Genomic DNA, 20389 nt, shown 5'->3' on the forward strand with positions numbered 1-20389 from the left:
TGGGGCGCTAATACGCCCGAACACGCGTGCTCTAGAATTGTACCGAATCAAGCAGCCCAGATATGCGACCGCCTCTATGTTCCTAAAACAAATATTCACGCTAGCCGCAGGGACAAAAATATGCATTAATATGCTTCAGGTAATTACGTTCAGAACAGTTACAGCTATTATGTCACTTAGTAGTCTCATAACTTATGTGATAGGTGGATTTCCCGCACCACTCAGCGCCTGGTTTAGAGAAGTTTTTGAAGCCCCTTTTCGATCACCCTTTATAATCAAAAAGTATAAAAAGAGCGCCAAAAAGTGAGCTTCAGCCTACTGATATGATCAATAAAAGGTAGAGTGTTAAGAGGCGAAAATCTTGATGCATAAACGTCTATTATGCTTTATTAAGCCGTTGTATTGTGGAAGCAACCAACGCATCTTCAAGCCACAGCGTTAGAGCCATGAAAGCAACGTTTCGTCTCTTTTAGCAATTTTTATCGCAGCATATTTTATTTATACAAAGAAAATACGCTACGGCGAAACACCTTTCCTTCATCACCCGAACGCACTCGAATAACTAAGAATCATGAAAGCACGCAAACCTCGTCCTCCCTCGCCGAGCAGGAAGTTTGCACGAACGCGTCTGGCAGGATGCCCAAATGGCCTGTAATTTGTCCTTCTTTCTGCATTTCCTCTCGCCATCTTTCTTTCCCTCTTCGTCACCAGTGCTGACGCCGTCAAAAGGGAAAGGTATCTTGCTTTATGGTCATTGTCCGCATGAAAAAAGAAAAAGGCGATACAAGGCAGCCGGGCTACTGCGTGCAGCAACAATTCGTACAACCTTGAAGGACACGATAGTTGCCATCTTTTTCATCACGCTGAAGGTAAGGTAGCGGTGTCGGGACGTCTACTCTCTATACTGTCGTGTGCGTTGCGACAGGTAACGGCCCCGTAACTCTCTACGCAGCAGGAGCACAGCGATTCGTACTGGGCGCTCACAGGTTCGTGCATCTTTTATTACTTTACGTAACCTCTGTGCTGTCGATAACATCAATGCAAACAGCGCGATTGCAGTACCTCACTCAGAAACGAATGCCGTGCTTTCTTTACCGTAAGCGTATACAGAGAAAAAATTTACCGGAAAGGTTTTCGTTGCTTTTGTGGAGAGTTTTAAGCAACCAGCCCATATAAAAACGCTCTGGTTGATATGAGAGTGGTTAGGGTGACTGCCGGTAAAGAAGTCCACAACAGAATTTTCAAAGCTTGCAGTCAGAGAGCACGTGCCACTAGTTACTGGAACACCACTATTTAAACGTTCAGCAACGAAGACTGAACGTTATTCGAACATTAATGGGAAGCCTCTCTTCTAACTGGCAATGAACGTGATATGGTAGAAACGCATTGTTTTAACTGGCAACAATGTTTTGGTTTGGTTTACTGGAATTTAACATCCCGAAACGACTCAGGCTATGGCGGACGCCGTAGTGAACGGCTCCTGAAATTTCTTCAGCGTGCACTGACATCGCAATTCGTGCACTGACTCCGTCGAAATTCGACCGCCGCGACCGGGATCGAACTCGCGTCTTTCGGGTCAGCAGCCGAGTGCCATCGCCACTGAGCCACCGCGGGCGCCTGACTAAAAACAGTGGCGTATCTCTAAATAGAGAAAAAGTTAAATATCAAAAGTTCCTTTTGACTGAAAAACAGGTCAGACAAAGATACTGAACATTATTTTTTTTTCAATGAATCACACCATGCAGCACCTATGCTGGGTCGAGGAGGAGTTTTACGCTCACTTTGCTCATCTTGATTGCCTTATTGGACGGAGACGTTTAAAATTTATGCGCGAATATTTTGGAGCACGGGCGCGCTATATGATATATACGTGATCGAATAGTAAAGGAGATGATCCGTCTCTTAGTTCTTAGGATATACTTATCCAAGCTAGCTACTGTACCTAGGAATTGGGCAATTAACGGTATTTAATCATGAATAACTCGTTATTATAACTTTGAAAGAAGCCAACCAAAAAAACCAAGCAAAACTTAAGGGCATGTTTTTTTTATTTGTCGTGTTGGTCGAGTCCCAAAAGTTACTGTAATCAGTTGTTTCCTGAAGGGCATCTTAATCGGGATTGCAGGAAAATAACCACATGTTGCGGGTGGGACCGAAACGCAGTTTAGTGACCCAGATGTCTATAATATCGCTCTGGTGAGCTCTTACATAGACGCATGGCTGATTCCGTGAAATGTCTGGCGTGCAAGGCCTTCAGCATAATCCCGAATTAACGATTACACAAAAGAACATTAAAAAAGCATGTTACAAATCTAAGCTACGATCCAAGCACCGACAAAAGGACACCCGGAAGCATCAGCGGGTAACCTACTCCAACGCTGAGTAGATCTTCGAAGTAAAATTCACTTCTCAGGTTTCACACTTAAGTCTACGGGAACACGGGCATCATACCTTTCGCAGATGTCAATCGCGCACGTTGCGATTGGAGTGCAGTGCTTCTAGCTCGCTTCGTTTGTTATCGTGCATTCTTTACGCAAAGAATGCAAACGAAACAAAAGCCTCTTTCACAGCAGGCTGGTCGTCTCGAAATATGAAAGAAGTACAGTTCAAACTTGTCTGTTCGAAGTGATCGACGAGCGTATAGAGTGCAGAGCCAGCGACGAACCCTTATTGCATCTGTGTCCGGTTGTCCAGTGTATCCGACAAATGTGCTGCACTGCACTGCTCAGAGCTGTGCCATTTTGAAGTATATTAGTACTGCACAGCGCCCTTTCTCTTATCTTTCTTCATATATACCTCGAGCGCCTGTCGTAGGGAGTATTATAGCTGCCATATGCTGCCGGCGCATGGTTGCTAGGCGACTGCACTAAGAGAGTTACATAGTGCCGCCAGAAGCGAGTGCACTGCGGTCGTTCTCTACCCCTTTCCCGCCCATCTTTTTCGACACGTGTATGTTTGTAAAAAAATAATAAAGGAAAGCCTTGAGAGCTCAGAGGGAGACATCAGCGTGCCTGGCACAACGCCCAGAATGTTTCTTTGAATGCTTTCCTTCTTTAGTCCTTCTCTCTATTATATTCCAGTGACTACGTCTCATGTTTGCTACCAACCCGCCGTCGTGGCTGCAGTGGCTCTGAAGTCCGGCTGGCGAACCTTAAGTTACGGGCTCGATACCGGCTGCGGCCGCCGTACTTCGATGGAAGCGACCTATAAAAAATGCTTACGTGCTCTACGATGTCAGTGCACTTTAAAGAATATAAGGCGACCTGAATCACTCCGAAAATCTCCACTGCTGTGTCACTCATTGCGCACGTTTCACTTAGAAAGTTTAAACCCAGCAATAGATAATTCACGTTCGCTAGCCTTGCTAGCTGTCACCAAACGATGCTGTGACTGTTCTTTATTAAGGTTTGAAACGCCGATGTAAGGCAAAAATCGAAAGCTCCGGTCCGATATCCTTGAGCACAGTGTCTTCTGGGTGATTGGCGCGGAGATCCCTTTGTGCGCTCTTGTATGCTGTCATCATGTGAGAAACTACGCAAGCATATCGCGGTGTTGTCCGCCAGTTCCGAGGGAAAATGATCTCCTAGCGCAACACGCAGTCGCAGACACCAAGATCAAAACATGGCGCGTAACAAACAATCGAAAAAAATGAAAGGTATGCAGCAGTACCGTCAGCCTAAATATCAAATAGGATAACAATAACATAACAGAACAACAAGAGAACAGGACAGTATTGACTACTAGGGATTGGGTATCAACAGGCTCTTGCAGTTGCCTTCCTTCAGTGAAGTGAAATTGAAATGATTAATAGTAATTCTGTTTCAAGTAAAGTGTTAGGGTTTTTCTGTTTTGATCTCAAGTGTCTTGTTCGCGTTTCATTCGACGGGGACAGTACAACCGCAGTCAAAAACTTATGGACAGCATTATTAACAAGGGCAAGTTCATCGCCGACTTTGCACGCTGCACAATTCTCAACTCGCGAATTACACTAAAGCTCTTCCCATTTACCCCTACACCAGAACCCAACTCCCCATCGACTCGAGAACCGAGCGTCATCCGAAAACTGGCGGGTTAGGAAACCCGTGATTGGTCGAAATGGTGGGACGTCAGCTGAGGGGGTAAAATATGAAATGTGAGCCAGACATGACAGCAACAAAACTGTACCAACTACAAAGCAATATAACTGTAATACAATTCCAGTGCTTTTGTATTGCTCGCGCGTAAGTTGCTTAAGTGCCCAGGTAACGTTTTTGGCGTTGTTTGTCTACTACCTTAATTATTACTATTTTTGTTGACGGTTTTCATGCTTCTGTTTCATACCCAACAATTTTGCACAAAACCATTTTTGAGCGGGAACAGTTTATGAATGCAATTTTTCATATGGTCAAATGTTTAGGGGAATCCCCCAAGGTGGAGTAATTTTCTAATAAGGGAGTAATTACTCATTGGCATCCACCCAAGCGCAGCCATACGGCTACAAAGGAAAGCTATACAGCTTTCTCAGAAACTTCGTAGTTAAAGAAAAATTCGTCCTGGTCCGGGGTTCGAACCCGGAACCACCGCCACACCGGAGCAGTCGCTCTACCAATTGAGCTAACCGGGACGGCAAGCTTATGGTAGGGCGAGAGCGAATTGATCAGTAACTCGAAGTGGGAAGAGTGTTGGTCAAATGTTTAGGGGAATCCCCCAAGGTGGAGTAATTTTCTAATAAGGGAGTAATTACTCATTGGCATCCACCCAAGCGCAGCCATACGGCTACAAAGGAAAGCTATACAGCTTTCTCAGAAACTTCGTAGTTAAAGAAAAATTCGTCCTGGTCCGGGGTTCGAACCCGGAACCACCGCCACACCGGAGCAGTCGCTCTACCAATTGAGCTAACCGGGACGGCAAGCTTATGGTAGGGCGAGAGCGAATTGATCAGTAACTCGAAGTGGGAAGAGTGTTGGTCAAATGTTTAGGGGAATCCCCCAAGGTGGAGTAATTTTCTTATAAGGGAGTAATTACTCATTGGCATCCACCCAAGCGCAGCCATACGGCTACAAAGGAAAGCTATACAGCTTTCTCAGAATCTTTGTCCCTTTGTACTATACTCTTTGTACTATACTCTCTTCAACACTTCGCGTTCATTCACAAAAAGGCTATTGTAAAACGTAGGATTGCACCTCCACAACTACAGTGGCGGTCCAAATTTTTCATATGATGTAAGATTTCACTATAACAATCAATATGTGCGCAGATCACCCCACGGCACTCCGACATTTTTTTGTTTTCGATTAACGATCTTGTTATCGTCAGAAGCATTCCCCGTTGCTTTTCTATGACAGTCTTACTTGTTTGATGCGATCAGTGGAAACACTTTGAAAAAAAATTGCTACTTATCATCAGAATGAACCATTACCTCCAATATATCTACAAGAGAGTTTTACAGGTTTACAATTTTGCAATTTTCAAACTTTTTTTCGAGAATGTTGGACATGCGCATTCCCTTCTATTCCTCTTCCGTGATTACTGCCTGACAGGAATAAAGACCCCGTGTTGCGACTCAGTGCTTTGTGAATTTCTTGCTCTAGTCCCGTCTTCTTTGTACTATACTCTCTTCAACACTTCGCGTTCATTCACAAAAAGGCTATTGTAAAACGTAGGATTGCACCTCCACAACTACAGTGGCGGTCCAAATGAATCTGCTTGGCGACTTCGGGGAGTTCGCTGCTAAGCACATTGGCCGCAAAGACTCCTGCTTATCAGGCTGGCTGCACCCGATATTATTTACTAATTGAATTTTGCTTTTCTATCAAGCGGTCTTGAAAGACGATCATGACAGGAGAACAAACATATTTGTACGATAATACGGAAAGAGAGGAAAACTGCATCAGACAAGGAGTCAATAAGAACAAAACTAATCATTAAAAAAAAATGGAGGACGCTTAAGCTTCGCCTTTAGGAGTGGACCGCGACAGCGTGTCGCAGCGACAGCGTGTCACAGCGCGACAGCGCGACAGCGTGTCCACGGAACGCCATCGCCCGTTCGGCGCGACGGGTGGCCCGTTGGAAACAGTTTAACTAAATTAACAGCTCTGAACGCAGCGCATTTTTTAGGAAAGGAAATAGCGCAGTCATTGTCTCACAGCTCGGTGGACAGCCGAACCACACCGTAAGGGCAGGGAGGAAGGTGGAAGTGAAAGAAGAAAGAGGTGTCGTAACGAAGGAAATGAAAATTGGATTTCAGGAAGGGACATGACGCAGTAACTGTTTCATATCTCGCTGGACACCCGCAGCCCCGATTATAGGCAGCTGGTTCGAATTTCTGACGTAAGCTAGGCTCGAACTTAACTAGCAAGTGTTTGCAGCACAAAACGCTGAATCTTATTACACCATCCGGAACATCCTGCGGCAAACGGCTGGTATGATACGATTTTTTTCTACGCGTGGGGCCGACAACTACAACTACAATTACTACTACTATCACTACGACGCCGACGTCTTGTCGACCGAATGAGCTGCATACACTGGTTTAGTTTATAGGAATTTAACGACCTAAAGCGACTCAGGCTATGAGCGACACAGTAGAGGAGGGCTCCACGAATTTCGACCACCTGGGCTTCTTTAACGTGCACTGACATCGTAAGATACTATGTGACTGATGTGGTAGCATACGATAAATAACATTTAATATTGCAGCAATTTTAATAAATGAGCATTGAAAGCATAGAAAATCATTGTTACCGTGCAGCGCAAAACGACGACCGAGGCGCTGGACTATGAACTGAGGTATAATTAAAAAAAAAAACATTAACAGATTGCAGACGATTACGTTATTTCCCAATGCTAAATTTGAGCGCAGCACATCAGCTGTTCCAGCTTTTCGATAGATTGGGGCAAAGAATTCCAGCAAGACATGTATGTACAATTACAGACAACTTGTTATTGTTAGATGGATATATGTTCGACTTGCGGCACCAACGCCTGGTTCTCAAAGACGAGGTTTGCTCAAGTATTTCGCACGGCTGTCACAGCAGTGGGAGCCGTTACGAGCGGGAGAAACGGGATGTTCACCCGCATAAGTGGTAAGAAATTCCCGCTTTCTTTATATTAACAGTGATGGTAGTGGTGAAAACATTTATTAAGAAGGGACAGGAGGTATGTTTCGATCCGCCCGTAAGGGACCGATCCTTACAAGCACTAGGTGGAGGTCCCTAGTAAGGGACCCCAGTGGCGGTGGCAGCCGCCCGGGCTCGCCCGACAATGGCTTGTTGGGCCTGTAAGTCGTGGCAGCCGAGCAAAGTCACCTCCCAGTCCACCCGGGTTTTGTTGGGGATGGAGGGAATAGCCGGGTTGGAGGGGCAGGCCCACACCATGTGATAGGTGTCCGAAGACACCGCACTACAGAGTGGGCAGCTGCCGTTAAAGGAGGGGTCAAAATGTTTTAGTGCTGTCGGGCACAGAAATGTATTGCTGAGAAGGCGGAGAAGCCGCCGCTCATCCACCTTCTTCAGGCCTTTACACGGGCTAGGGTAAAGGCGAAGACTATTTTGATATTATAGAGCGGATAGTATAGACCGGATTAAAAATCGGGTTCCTGATCGGGTGGGGAAGAGAGAAAAGCCCGGTGAGAGAGCGCGCGGGCGGCTGCGTGTGCTGCCTCGTTTCTTACTAACCCCTGATGAGCAGGGGCCCAATAAGGTAACGGTGTGCGGGGTCCGTATCCCGTATGCAACTTGGTAGATTCGATAGACTAGGACGGGAGTGCAGCCTTGTTCGACGTTCTGACAGGCCGCTCGCGAGTCAGTGATTATGTATTTTGAATCGGAATGTGAGGCCGCGAGAGCAATCGCAACCTCTTCTGCTTGTGTTGCACTGCGGGCTCTGAAGGTGAGGTCGTTAACTGTGTTGCTGTTGTGAACTACCGCGACCGCGTACCATCCCCCGTGGTGAGGACTGGAGGCGCCCACGTAGTATGAACCTGTTTTGTTGCGGTAATGTCGGGCTAGGGTTTCCCTCGTGCCAGGCGCCGACCGTTATGGTCTTCTTGTGACATGATTTGCTGGAAGAGGCCGCACGTTGAGGGCACGTCTCGACATTTCTGTGATTTGAAACCTGTCTTGAATGGGAGTGGTGTGTTGGATATGGAGTCGAGCAAGAAGGCGGCGACCAAACTCGGTTAGCGACAAGCCCGTGTACTGGTTTGTAAGATGCGCCTCCTGGAGCTCCCGGAAAGTATTCAACACCCCAAGGGCCATAAGCCAGCTGTTTAAAGTAGTGATGGGAAGGTCAAGGGCGCGCTTAATAATTTTGCGAGGAATGACCTCAAGCGCATCCTCCTCCTGTTTCCGTAGGTGGAGATAAGGAGTCGAATAGAGAATTCGACTCGTTACAAAGGCATTTGCCAGCCGCAAGGCATCCTTACTTCGTAACCCCCTTCGTTTATTGGAAACCCGGCGGACCATGCGGCCTACCTGGTCTCACGAAGCTTGGCCAATGCAGTGTCTGGCCGTCTGTGTTTGTGGATGTAGAGTCTTAGTACCCGTATGTCATCACTTTCGCGTGTGGGACCACTCTCAAGAGGATGAGAGATTTTAGTTGTGCACTTTTGTCAGGGGAACATTGAAGACCGCAGCGGCGGGCGTAGCGGTCTACTATCGTCGCCGCTGTTTGCAGGCTGGTTTCAATGTCTCCTGTGCTGCCGTGCGTGGCCCATAGGGTTATGTCATCGGCGTACAAGGCGTGCTGCACGCATCATAGCCAGATTGAAGAGCAGCGGGGAAAGTACCGCCCCTTGGGGGGTTCCCTGCGTGCCGAGTAGGTAAGGACCATGCTCTCTGTCTTGGATGTGGATGCAGGATTGACGATTCATTAAAAATTGACATATGTATCGGAATGTGTTGAGGCCACAGTCACTCTGGTTTAGGTTAGTGAGTATGATCTCGTGTGCTACATTGTCAAATGCCCCTTTAAGAGCCAAGGCGAGTACTACCCAGTAATTATGGGGGCATTGGAGGGGGTCAAGGACTTCCCGGTTGAGTTGCAGGAGGAGATCCGGTGCGGATCTATGTGGGCGGAATCCGAACATTGTTCTCGCAAAGACATGTTTGTGTTCAAGATATGCAGATAATAAATCCCGCACCATGGTCTCCATTAGTTTGCCCCCACAAGAGGTGAGAGAGATGGGACGAAGGTTATCTGTGTCAATTGCTTTGCCTGCTTTAGGAATAAAAGTGACCAGAGCCGTTTTCCAGTCTACATTAAAGACCCCCCACCCTGTTACCCTGGCAGGTGGCAGTTAATGGTTGGTCGTGAGAGTTCGGTCACTGTCGTCAGCGCTAAGGCATGCAGCCCAAGCCTCTCTCTCATCACCCCACGTACCTATAAGCGCGATTGAGGCGTCCGCTGACCCAGGGAGCCAGTTATGCGCACTTCCTTTCCTTAAAATGGCACAAAGTTGTCAATGCCCTCATGCAGCGCACATCTGTCACTACCCCCACGTAGCTTAAAGTACGATTGCGGTGTCCAGTGTTCCAAGATGGCAGATTGCGCCTTTTTTTGCTTTGCGAGTTCCCGCTCTATTGGTTTTGTAACCTAAAGCGCGATTAAGGAGTCCACTGCTGGTTACAACGAACAACGGCGACGGCGAGAAACGCAGAAACAGTCGCTGAAGAGCTGTGCTCTAGAATTTGTTCGACAAATCAAGGTTAGATGGATCGATGCGTCAATAAGCGATTAACGGATTATTTTCGCTCTGTCTAAAGTAGGCTTCTCAGGAACCCAGCTGAGCATTGCAACTCATGCGAAGGGTGTTCATCATATCTGTATAGTTCTACCTTGTTATACAGGCACCGAGAGAATACAACCCGACAGGTCGCATGAGCGTTTCAGACATGGAAAGCAGGACTCGTGCTTTAGCAGCACAACCTTGACGTTGCATGAAAAGGAACTGCCTTTTGTTGACAGCTGTTTAATAAATCTTGATCGATCATTGCCATATGTTGTCTAACTTCTTGACTTGCACAACAGCGGTGTTGAAAAGAAGTCTTTGTTGATTAGACCTCAGATGATAGTCCAGCGCCTTGTTGTGTGTCCTCTGCTTATTTGTCTGTCGTCGATGCACGCTGCTCCGCAGTAAACAAATCATTGTAGTTTGGTCGATGCTCCATCAAAATAAAATTGCGTGTTACTGTGCAGAGAGAGAGAAAAAACATTTCAAGAGCAATTCGGGGCACGCCCCAGGGTCGCCGCACGACCCCACTGCACTTAAGTATTTATGTCCCTAAGGTTCATAACACTGGCAGCCCGGCCAATGGCGATGGCCTGCACGGCCGAGTCCTCCGAGCACAGCAGGGTCTCCCAGTCCTACCAGGTCTTGAAGTTCTCTAGGTCCCGCGGGGGAGGGTCCGCCGGGCAGAGGGAAAGGATGTGGAGGAAAGAAGCGAAGAGTTCTGGGCATAGGGCGCATGCCGGAGTGGGGAAGGATGGATGATAGTGGGCTAGGGTAAGGGGTTAAGGGAGAGAGTGTGTCTGTAGTCTGCGCCAGATGTTGCTTGTTTAATATCTAGGGAGGAGTGGGGCGGGGAGTGGAGCTGGCGTGAGGCTCTGCAGGCCTGCGTCAGCTCGCCGAATGAGTGAATGTGCTCCTTCGCGTACATTGAGCAAAGCTTTTATTAAATGAAGGCTTCTAAAAAAGAAATTTTTGAAGCACTTCTTGTTAATATTGGCTGTACTGAAAGACAATGTATATGTATGTACAATAAGAACTCTAGCTACTGAGCATTTTATAGTCGATGTAAATATCTTTAAGTTTGTATCGAAAACGTGTTTCTGGCAACTGATGATGATGAGGATGATGATGATAGTAAATTTTTATGGCACAAGGGAATGTACGACCAAATAGCATCATGGCACAAGGATATATATATGCTCAAGGTGCGGTCAAAAACCCATTTCCCAAGCATTTGACCCAGAGTGAGCCTATCATAATTTTAACCAGTTATTTCTCATCCTTTCCTCTTTGCCCACTTAAACGTAATATGCTGTGACGTCTTCCTCGTTCTCATTAATTCCCTTAACAGTAACGTATCAACGAAAAGCTCTCTAAGCGAACAGCTTGCAAAACTATCAATGAATCCACTGCATATGCTCGAGGGTTGGACTACGTTAAGACGGCCCTGAACTTACACGTAGCAGGGGTAACTCAGGCCACCCTGACGTGGCCAGCATCGTTCATGATGCATTTGGTGCTGACAGCTGTTGTCCTTGTGGTGCTTGCATAGTTTTATTGCGAATGCAATACTACTCCCAAGATCGGACTTTCGCGAAGCGGCGGCCACTTGGCACGTTTGACCTTTAGAATGGCCCCTGACGTCATACCATGCCTAGTGACGTCACAGGAGCGAGAGACGGGCTACCAACTCGGCTCGTCCGGTAACGGTGGCCGCTTGGCACGGCGTGCTGCGCTCCTCCCGCTAGAGGCGCTAGTGACGTTATAGCGTGACGTCATATCAGGAGCGAGAGACGGGCTACCAACTCGGCTCGTCGGGTAACGAGGGCCGCTTGGCACGGCGTGCCGCGCTCCTCCCGCTAGAGGCGCTAGTGACGTTATAGCGTGAAGTCATACCAGGAGCGAGATACGGGCTACCAACACGGCTCGCGGGTAACGGTGGCCGCTTGGCACGGCGTGCCGCGCTCCTCCCGCTAGAGGCGCTAGTGACGTTATAGCGTGAAGTCATACCAGGAGCGAGAGACGGGCTACCAACTCGGCTCGTTGGGTAACGGGGGCCGCTTGGCACTGCGTGCCGCGCTCCTCCCGCTAGAAGCGCTTCATGTGCAATATAAAACCTCTGCTTTCGCAACCTACCAGGCTTAACCAAAGCTAAGCCCCCGCCAATTCTTTTCAGCATGGCTACCACAAGCAAGGGTACATCCGTTCGAGAAATGACGGGGAAAACAGTCATCATCACGGGAGCTAACTCAGGTGACACTATTTTTTGTGTTCTCAAAACATTACCTCATTGAAACGACTAGAAAGCTGTCATGTAGTTGCACGTGTGCTAAGTGTGCTTCGCTTGACATTCGCTTGATCGGCAGGCAGGAAAGCACATAAAGTTCACTTTTCCGGCATGTTTTTTTTTTCTGTTGCCGGTGCTGCCTATAAGTCTGCACACTAAAAGCGGAATACAGAGCAATGGGCCTATTAACCAGGTAGTGTTAAGGAGCCAGTATCACACAATCAGCAGCGTCGTCGCCGTCATCCGTTGTCGGCGTCGGCGTCGCTCACCGAGAGCGAAAAGTAAAAAGTCCAGAGAAGCAACCTACGTGGGCTACCTAGATGGCTCATTAGGCAGCAGGAGGGGCGCTACCTAGGTCACGTGACATTGTAGCGTCGTCATAGCTTGCCCACCGGATTGTGAGCAAATTGCTCACCTTAGCAGGTGGCAGTGAAATTAATGATTGGTCGCGAGAGGTTGCCCAGGAAGAGCGACCGGGGTCGCAGAAGCCCCACCGGGGGCAGCACCTGTCATCGCAGGGCAGTGGAGCATCGCTTAACCGCTGCACCACTGCGCCTGGGGTGGTATGAGGAGTCCTAGGGACCGAGAACGAAAAGTAAAAAGTCCGGAGAAGCAGCCTACGTGGGCGACCTAGATGGCTTATATAGGCAGCAGGAGGGGCGCCACCTAGGTCTCGTGACATTGTGGCGTCATCACAGCTTGCTCACCGGATTGTGAGCAAATTTCTCATTGTAGCAGGTGCCAGTCAAATTAATGATGGGTGACGAGAGATTGCTCGGAAAGAGCGACCGAGGTTGCATAAGCCCCACCGGGGGCAGCACCTGCCACCCCAGGGCAGTGGCGCATCGCTTAACTTCTGCACCACTGCGCCAGGAATGGTATGAGGAGTCCTAGGGATCTATGAAAGTAAAGCTGAGAATGACCAAGTGCGCATTCAACTCATTAAATCTATGACCTCATGCCGTTAAGGCGGAGCATAAATGTCCCTTCAAATTTTTGTTCAGATAATAAGATGTACGGGAGCCTTGCAGTGAAGTGGAGGACTGGGAGGAGCAAGGAGCTTTTTTTCAAAAAAGAAAGAAAAGGAACTGAAAGCTGTCTAGTGCCTGCTCGGAGGGCTCCGTACGTACGGTTGATAAGCCTACGCTGCTCTGCCGGATCCATCGCCCACTAAACCAAGCGAATTCGAGTGTCTAACTAGGTCATCGGACGCACAGTTACAGTTACAGAATTTCAGAAGTAATCCGTGAAGGTTATCCGCTTTGAGAAAACATACAAATTTGAATAGGCTTGCTTTGAGTGCTTGTGTGGTCTGGAGCGGAACTAGCAAAATGACATTTTAGTGCAGTTATTCTTCTATAGAGGCACGATTCTTGCTCAGCTTGGTAAAAGCTTCCTGCGGATACGCGTTGTTGTCACACGCTAGCTGAAATCACAGTTAATGCGCGAAACAACGTCTGAAAATGCACATTCTTGATTCGAGTTTAGTAAGGGGACTTTACGATTGGTGTTCAGTGCCGGGAATGTGACACGGACTGTCGGATAGCAATTCCGATTAGTGCGTTTATGAACGAATTCGAGGGTTTTTTAATATATTAATGATGCCGAACAAGCAGTAACTCTTTTTCCTGCCTACAGCGCGAACGCTAAATCCTTCTCGGAGTAGCGAACTGGGGTCAGGAATCAAAATGTTCTGGAAATAATGCTTCTCCACACGGCTTATGATACACTGCTTGAATTCAAGGAAATATCAAAGATTTATGCATTCATGCTGGCCGCGCTAGAGCGAGACTTTTAGCCAGCATTGCCATCACAGCTTTTCATTTATTATAGCGCGAGTTCTGTGAGTGTCTTTTCCGCGCTCAATACTAGCATTATTAATATAATGGTAAACAATGCCGTCATAGTTTATCTGCTGCCCAAACACACTGTAGCTCCTCGGCAGCATTTTGAAACGTTTCATTTCGTTTTGGTCTATTTGAGCCCCTGAAATATGCTTAAAACCCGGTCACTGGACGTCCAATACTGTAGCGGAAGAGTGTCGTTACCAGTTTTTTTTTTTACACATTTCAAGGCCTTCGTTGAAATTCAGGAAAAAAAAAAGAAGTACGCTGCTACAAAAAAAAACTGTGTCGGTTGTTTCTGAGCCAAATATAAACATAGCAGAGCACGCTGGGGCCAAAAAATAATGTTGATTGCGCATAAATTATCTCAGCGCATTAACTAATCTGGCGGAAATTAAAAATACTTTCAGGTGAGCCGCACGATGGAACAGAATATGCAGTTGGTGTTATACATCGAAGGCGCACATCATTTGTTATGCTTTGCCACATTTTGAGTGAAACACACTGCATATGTATCTACAAGCGTGAAACAAGTGCAGCTAGTTAAAAGGCTCATTGTAAAAGAGGCACGGAATGGAGACAAGAAACACGTGGAAAGAGATATATTGTGCCTAAATAAATTATTATAAGAGAAAAAGGCAAAGGAACGAAAAATTAAAGGTGCCCTACCATGCCTAAGGAATGGTAGGGAAAAAGTCTAAGGAATGTGACGAATATAAGTTAGTTTAAAGCCATCCAAGAACATGGATAGTAGCACGTTCAACCTTAAAGCAAGCTGAACGCTAAATCCAGCTCTAGCAAAAAATTCACGCCTGTTTCAAAATGGTGGGAGCTTTGGTGTCGCCTAAACACAGAAACATGAACAAATAATCTTCTAGTTTGAATGCGCTTAGTGAGAAGCGAAATGGCCAAAGCGTGTAAATGCCAGCAGAAACAAGGCTAAATGACAATGATTTTTGAATCAGGCTAGAAAATTTCTAGATCGACACCTAGAACCCAAAAGAAGGTTTGCAACATATAAAATCTAAACGGATTAAGTTGCGAAAAACACAAGTACAGAACTGGTTGGTTCTCTGGGGTTAACGTCCCAAAGCGACTTAGGCTATCAGGGACGCCGTAGTGAAAGGCTTCGGATAATTTCGACCCCCTGGTGTTCTTTAACGTGCGCTGACATCACAGTGTACACGGGCCTCTTGCATTTCACCTCCATCGATGTACAGAACTGTTGAGTACGAGAACCTAACTCAGTTCTTACAAAAAACCTTGTGAATCTTCAGGACAGATTCATATTGAAACTAAACTAACGTACATGTATTAAAACGGTTGGCGTGCTCACGCAATCGCGCCAAGCCTTCTACTACATGCCTGGTTAGTTTCGCAATTTTCCTATCTATATCTGTTGCATTGATCAGTTCTGTCTTACTATTTGAAACGATCTTCTTTTGCAATTCCTGCAATGACTTTCAAGATGGCTGCTGAATTGTTCCGCACACAAACATAGTATCTGCCCCCGTCTCCTGTTACTGAAGAATCCTCCTGTCAGTCCAATGGGCTGTGGCCCCAGCTCAGTGTATCTAGATTCACGTTGTAGTCAGTGAACTGCGTCTGACGTTGCTTCGTACAACATGTGCTTTTTTTTTTAGTGAAGACTATTCAAGGCCCTCACACGGTGAAGAAAATGACTTCGAAGTAATATCGCGCCGCGATTTTTTGTGTATTTCGTGTGTTTATGTAGTTTCACTGTGACCAATCGCATGAGTTGCAGAATAATGCCAGGACAACAATGTGCCTGTGGTTTCGCTTCCTTTTCTTCCGTTTTCGTTTATTATGAATATGGCTTCTCTACAGCTGTATACATATCTTCTTCCTTATCCTTTTACTCTACACCCTTATCTTTATTTCGCCTCTCTGTCTTCCCCCTCTTCCTCTTATTTCCTTCGGACGCAGCCCAGAAGCTTAAGATAGTTGATAGCAGTTTCCGTGACTGGTTCCTATCCTTTACATCTGTTGTACTATATGTTTATTTTAGATTTGAACCACTGCAAAAACAACAACAGCCGAAGGAATTAGTGCATAACCTATATAGACGATTTTCCTTTGCTTGCATTGCTTTCCTGCTTGCCGCGCTGTTTGTTTTCTTTTTTACTGAGACGTTAATTTTTTCCACAACGTTTTCCCTGGGGGGAATCTTGTTCCTTGAAGTCGCTTTAACTGTCTTTGGAGGCTTTCGGCGATCCGGTAATATCCGCCCTTCCAGAACCCCACAAACCAGACGCACCTGTGCTTCGCAGGCATCGGCAAGGAGACGGCCAAGGAGCTGTGCCGCCGCAACGCCCGCGTCATCCTGGCCTGCAGGAACCTTGACAAGGCCCGAGAAGCGGCCGAAGAGATTGTCCAGCAGACAGGAGTGCGGCCCGTCTGCATGCAGCTTGACCTGTGCTCCCTGAAATCGGTCAGGGAATTCGCTCAGCAGATACTGGAACGCGAAGAACGCTTGGACGTGCTCATCAACAACGCCGGCTGTCTGGGCGAGTGCGAAAGCTTGTCTTCTACCTAACAGCTGCGTCCAAGGTTCCCGACTCTGGATAGCTGGAATTGGCTGCATCATATTTTACAATTTTTTAACTGAAAAGAATGAATAAAAAGACATAGGAGGACTTTAGCCACACTTAAAAAGCGAAATTGTGCTTGCATAGTATGGTTTTATTGTGCATGCATAGGGATGTGCATTCTCATTTTACAGATATAAAGATTTTTTCTCTGGTTACTATCATACAGCTTATTCTGCACGCTAACTGCTGCATTTACTGTACGATATCTGTTCGGTGATTTTAATATCTGTATGTTATTTTGTACGTTCCTTCTTATGAGCAGCCCCATTCCTTGGGCCTAAGGATTAGTAACCTCTACATGAAATAAAAAATAAGATTAAGAAGGTTTTTTTTCTTTGTGAAAGAAAAGAGGAAGCAACTAAAACGTAGTTTTTTTTTTCTCAATGTGGACGCTGTTTACACCATCTCTGCAATTCACGTTACCAGTGCACAGCTGAAGCTCCTAGGAGAGGAGACCACTGCCGCTGCCCGAAATATTTTGTGGTGTCAGGACTTGAGGACAAAGGTTCAGAGGAGAAACCCTGGCCTGGAAGACGGGGCGGAAAGCCGTAAGCGAGGTCGGCAGGTGTCCAGTTTGTGTTCTGCTTAAACTCAGCTCTAAGGTTAAGCGAGATGTGTGATTGTTTTTTTATGTGATTTAGAGGGTTTAACGTACCAAAGCCACACAGGCTATGAGGGACGCCGTAGTCAAGGGCGCCGCAAATTTCGACCACCTGCGGGGTTTTAACGTGCACTGACATCGCACTGCACACGGGTCCCGAGAATTTCGCCTCCATCGAAATTTGACCGCGGCCGGGATCGAACCCGCGTCTTTAGTGGCAGGCAGTCTGTACAGCTGACATTGTTGGGTAGCGCCTTCAAGGGCGCTCTTAGTTGGCAATAAAAACGTTCCAGCATGCCGTCGGCGATAGGATGGTGGTAGGACGGTAGTGATAGTAGAGAGCACACTAAAAGGGGACACCCAGCCCAAAACGGACACCTTGTGCAGTTTCGTTCTTGACGTCTAGAAGGGGAAGCGCTTCTGACTCCTTATAAAGCGGCTCATGCACGTCGGCAGGTAGGCGTTTTCGTTCAATGGAGGCCATAGTCTCGATATCGTTACATGAACTTTGACAAAGTGCTCCTAAGGTAGTGTGCAGCAGTAAGGGGATAAGGGAAGGCGTTGAACCTTGGATTGCTGGGAAGCCAAACAGCTACGGGTCCAGTGTTGACATCCTCGCCAGCTGTTTACCTGCGCACGCCAGAAGTTCCGGGGATAGAGCGAGACAGGGGAGCCCTCATGGGGCGCTGCATGGCTGCAGTGGGCTTTCCTGGTGACGCTGCTGGATTCCATTAAGGGCACTGGTGCAGCTACAAACATCTCGTTCTACCCCAGCAGATGTGGCGAAATTCATCAGCTCTTCAGAGAAAATGCAACAACGTCCTAAAACCATACCCAATGCTCGTGCGTGGAGCACCTTAAACTAGCCCTTCGAGCTTCGACGTCCCATACTTACAGTTCCGCTTCGCACATTATCCCGAGGCAGCCAGCTTTCCATACTCTCTGCATACGCAGCGTTGCAAGTCGTCGCCTATTTGAAATCTTCCCTACTCTTGCAGCTAAATATATGTTGTTTTTACTTTAGGTTTGTTGTTTATTTCCGCACTGTGGCACTTAACTTGAAGGCTCATTGACAGCACTGAGTAAAAGGTTGATCTCCCACTGACATAATAACTGAGTAATTAATTCGGTAATCAGATGGCAGATTGTTTGAACAAGTATATAAGTAATCAACCATTTAATCGTTTAAATGACTTCTTAATTGATGAACAGTATATTCGAATTATTTATTTATTTATTTATTTATTTATTTATTTATTTATTTATTTATTTATTTCATTACCCTCAGGGCCAGAGGGCATTACAGAGGGGAGTGGATTACACAACAAAGTGAAACAAAAAATACAGCTGTAAATACACTTAATAATTAGACATAAATGAAGCCCACAGAAAAAAAAACGAACAAACAGGTTACGTCAAAACAAGTAAAAAATTAGCAGCGCATATCGCAGAATGAAAACAACAACAAAAATCAACAGCATACAATAAAAACAAACGACAAGAGAACTAACATTAAAAAGGCAGTAACATGCGCGCATATAAAACAAGTGGAACAACCGTAAAAAGAAAAAAAAAGATGACAGTGTTAAGGATTCTCGAGTTTATGACAGCAACAGGTTGGTTAAAGCAGATTTAAACATAGAATTATCAGAAATTTCGACGATAGATCCGGGAAGGTGATTCCAGCTTACTGATGTACTTGGGATGAATGAATTGTGATAATGGTTGGTTTCGCATGAAGGAATACCAACCTTATGACGATGGTCCATGAGATGTGAAATGTAAAAGGGTGGTAGCATCATTTTATTCTTAAGAATGGGATTATCGTAATAAATTTTATGGAACAGGCAAAGACGGCATATTTTCCTACGCTGTGACAGCAGGGTTAGTGACAAGCTTGTTTTCATAGTCGTGACGCTGGAGTTGCGATGATAATTTGAAAGAATGAAACGAGCCGCCCGGTTCTGGACGGATTCCAGCTGATAGATGAGCGTCTCTTGACTGGGGTCCCAAACAGATGCAGCATATTCCAGTTTAGTACGAACTAACGATTTATAAAGAAGTAATTTTACAGAACTATGAGCAAGATAAAAGTTTCGGCGTAAATAGCCCAGCATGCGATTAGCGTTGTTAGTTATATAATCTACATGCGTGTTCCAAGAAAGATTAGAAGAAATAAATACGCCTAGATATTTGTAACAAGACACAGATTCGATGCTGCTGTTATTAAGATGATACGTGGGCAGTGAAGTATTACAACGAGAAACACGCATGTGCTTGCATCTCTTAGGGTTTAGTTGCATGCACCAGGTGTTAGCCCAGTCAAGAACATGATCGATATCGGACTGAAGAAGAGTTACATGGCAGAGTGACATAATAACAGACTAGTTGACTAACAAACTCACTGAGAGATTGGCTGACTGACCGACTGACCTATCGATTGTGCCGTAGCACAAATGGGCACTCAAGCAAGCCGTTGTACCATAAAAGAGGTCTTCCTCGAGATCCGCCTCGACAAACGCCTTTACCCTCCACCTCATCCATCACTCACGGTGCCGGAGGCTCGCCTTCTTCGGCACATCCAAAAGAATGCTCTCATCACCCCGTCCCGCCTCTTTCTCTATCGCTATCGATCGGACCCTTCCTGTCCCAACTGCCCCTGTATCTATGCGGACCTGGCCTATTGCCTCTTCTATTGCCCGGCTGCTCAGCAGTCGGGTTCCTACCCCCCACCATCTCTATCCATCACCACCTGGCTCGACTGCCTTGGCGCTGAAGGGGAGGAAGAACAGCGACTTCTGGTCGCCCAGGCGGTCGATATGCTCGGCCTCTAAATTATGGTCGAATAAAGATCTACTACTACTACTGCTACTAGTATTATCGGCATCCTGATGTCCTTTCGTCATAATCAGACTAAATACGTCCCCTGCAGGACAAACACTTCTTCCAAATGAATCTAATTAATGCTGTGCTGTGCCAACTCTTGCCACGCTTTCCCCGCAAACTTGGTAATCTCAAACGCCCACCTGGCCCTGTGGCGACTCCTGCTACGCTTGCGTGGTCTTGAAATTCATTCCGTTATCGTTAACGGGCATCCGTTATCTTCCCTTCGCACTGCATACCTTTTCATGCCCATTCCTTTTTATGCATTTGAACTGCACATATTATTAGCTCGCGCGTTTTTTTAAACTACTGATTTCTCTTCACATCAATTAACTTTACACATATATTCTTTTCCCCAACTTGCTGCTCTGTCTTCAATTTAATTTCAATCCTTGTCGTTAGCCTCGCTCAGTAAGCAAACAATGCAAGAAAGAACTGCTATACACTTTGCTC

The 20389-nt window shown here is 46.4% G+C and overlaps 1 protein-coding gene across 5 annotated transcripts in view; it reads left to right on the forward strand.

The window, feature by feature from the left end:
• Positions 1-59: 59 nt before the first annotated feature.
• Positions 60-20389, forward strand: part of LOC149346874 (retinol dehydrogenase 14-like) — a 57494-nt gene continuing 37164 nt past the window's right edge. For 2 of the 5 annotated variants that reach the window (XM_089586733.1, XM_089586732.1), the window contains exons 1-5: positions 60-869; positions 953-986; positions 6932-7064; positions 11886-11962; positions 16132-16368. In XM_089586733.1, coding sequence (XP_089442859.1) covers positions 645-869; positions 953-986; positions 6932-7064; positions 11886-11962; positions 16132-16368 — 706 coding nt within the window. In that variant the 5' untranslated portion in view covers positions 60-644. Of the gene's footprint in view, positions 870-925; positions 987-6931; positions 7065-11885; positions 11963-16131; positions 16369-20389 lie in introns of all 5 variants that reach the window. The other 3 variants (XM_089586734.1, XM_089586735.1, XM_089586736.1) reach the window with 3 other exon arrangements.

Source organism: Amblyomma mixtum, chromosome 4 (genome assembly GCF_055824585.1).
Source record: "Amblyomma mixtum isolate Tamu chromosome 4, ASM5582458v1, whole genome shotgun sequence".
Lineage (NCBI taxonomy): Eukaryota > Metazoa > Arthropoda > Arachnida > Ixodida > Ixodidae > Amblyomma > Amblyomma mixtum.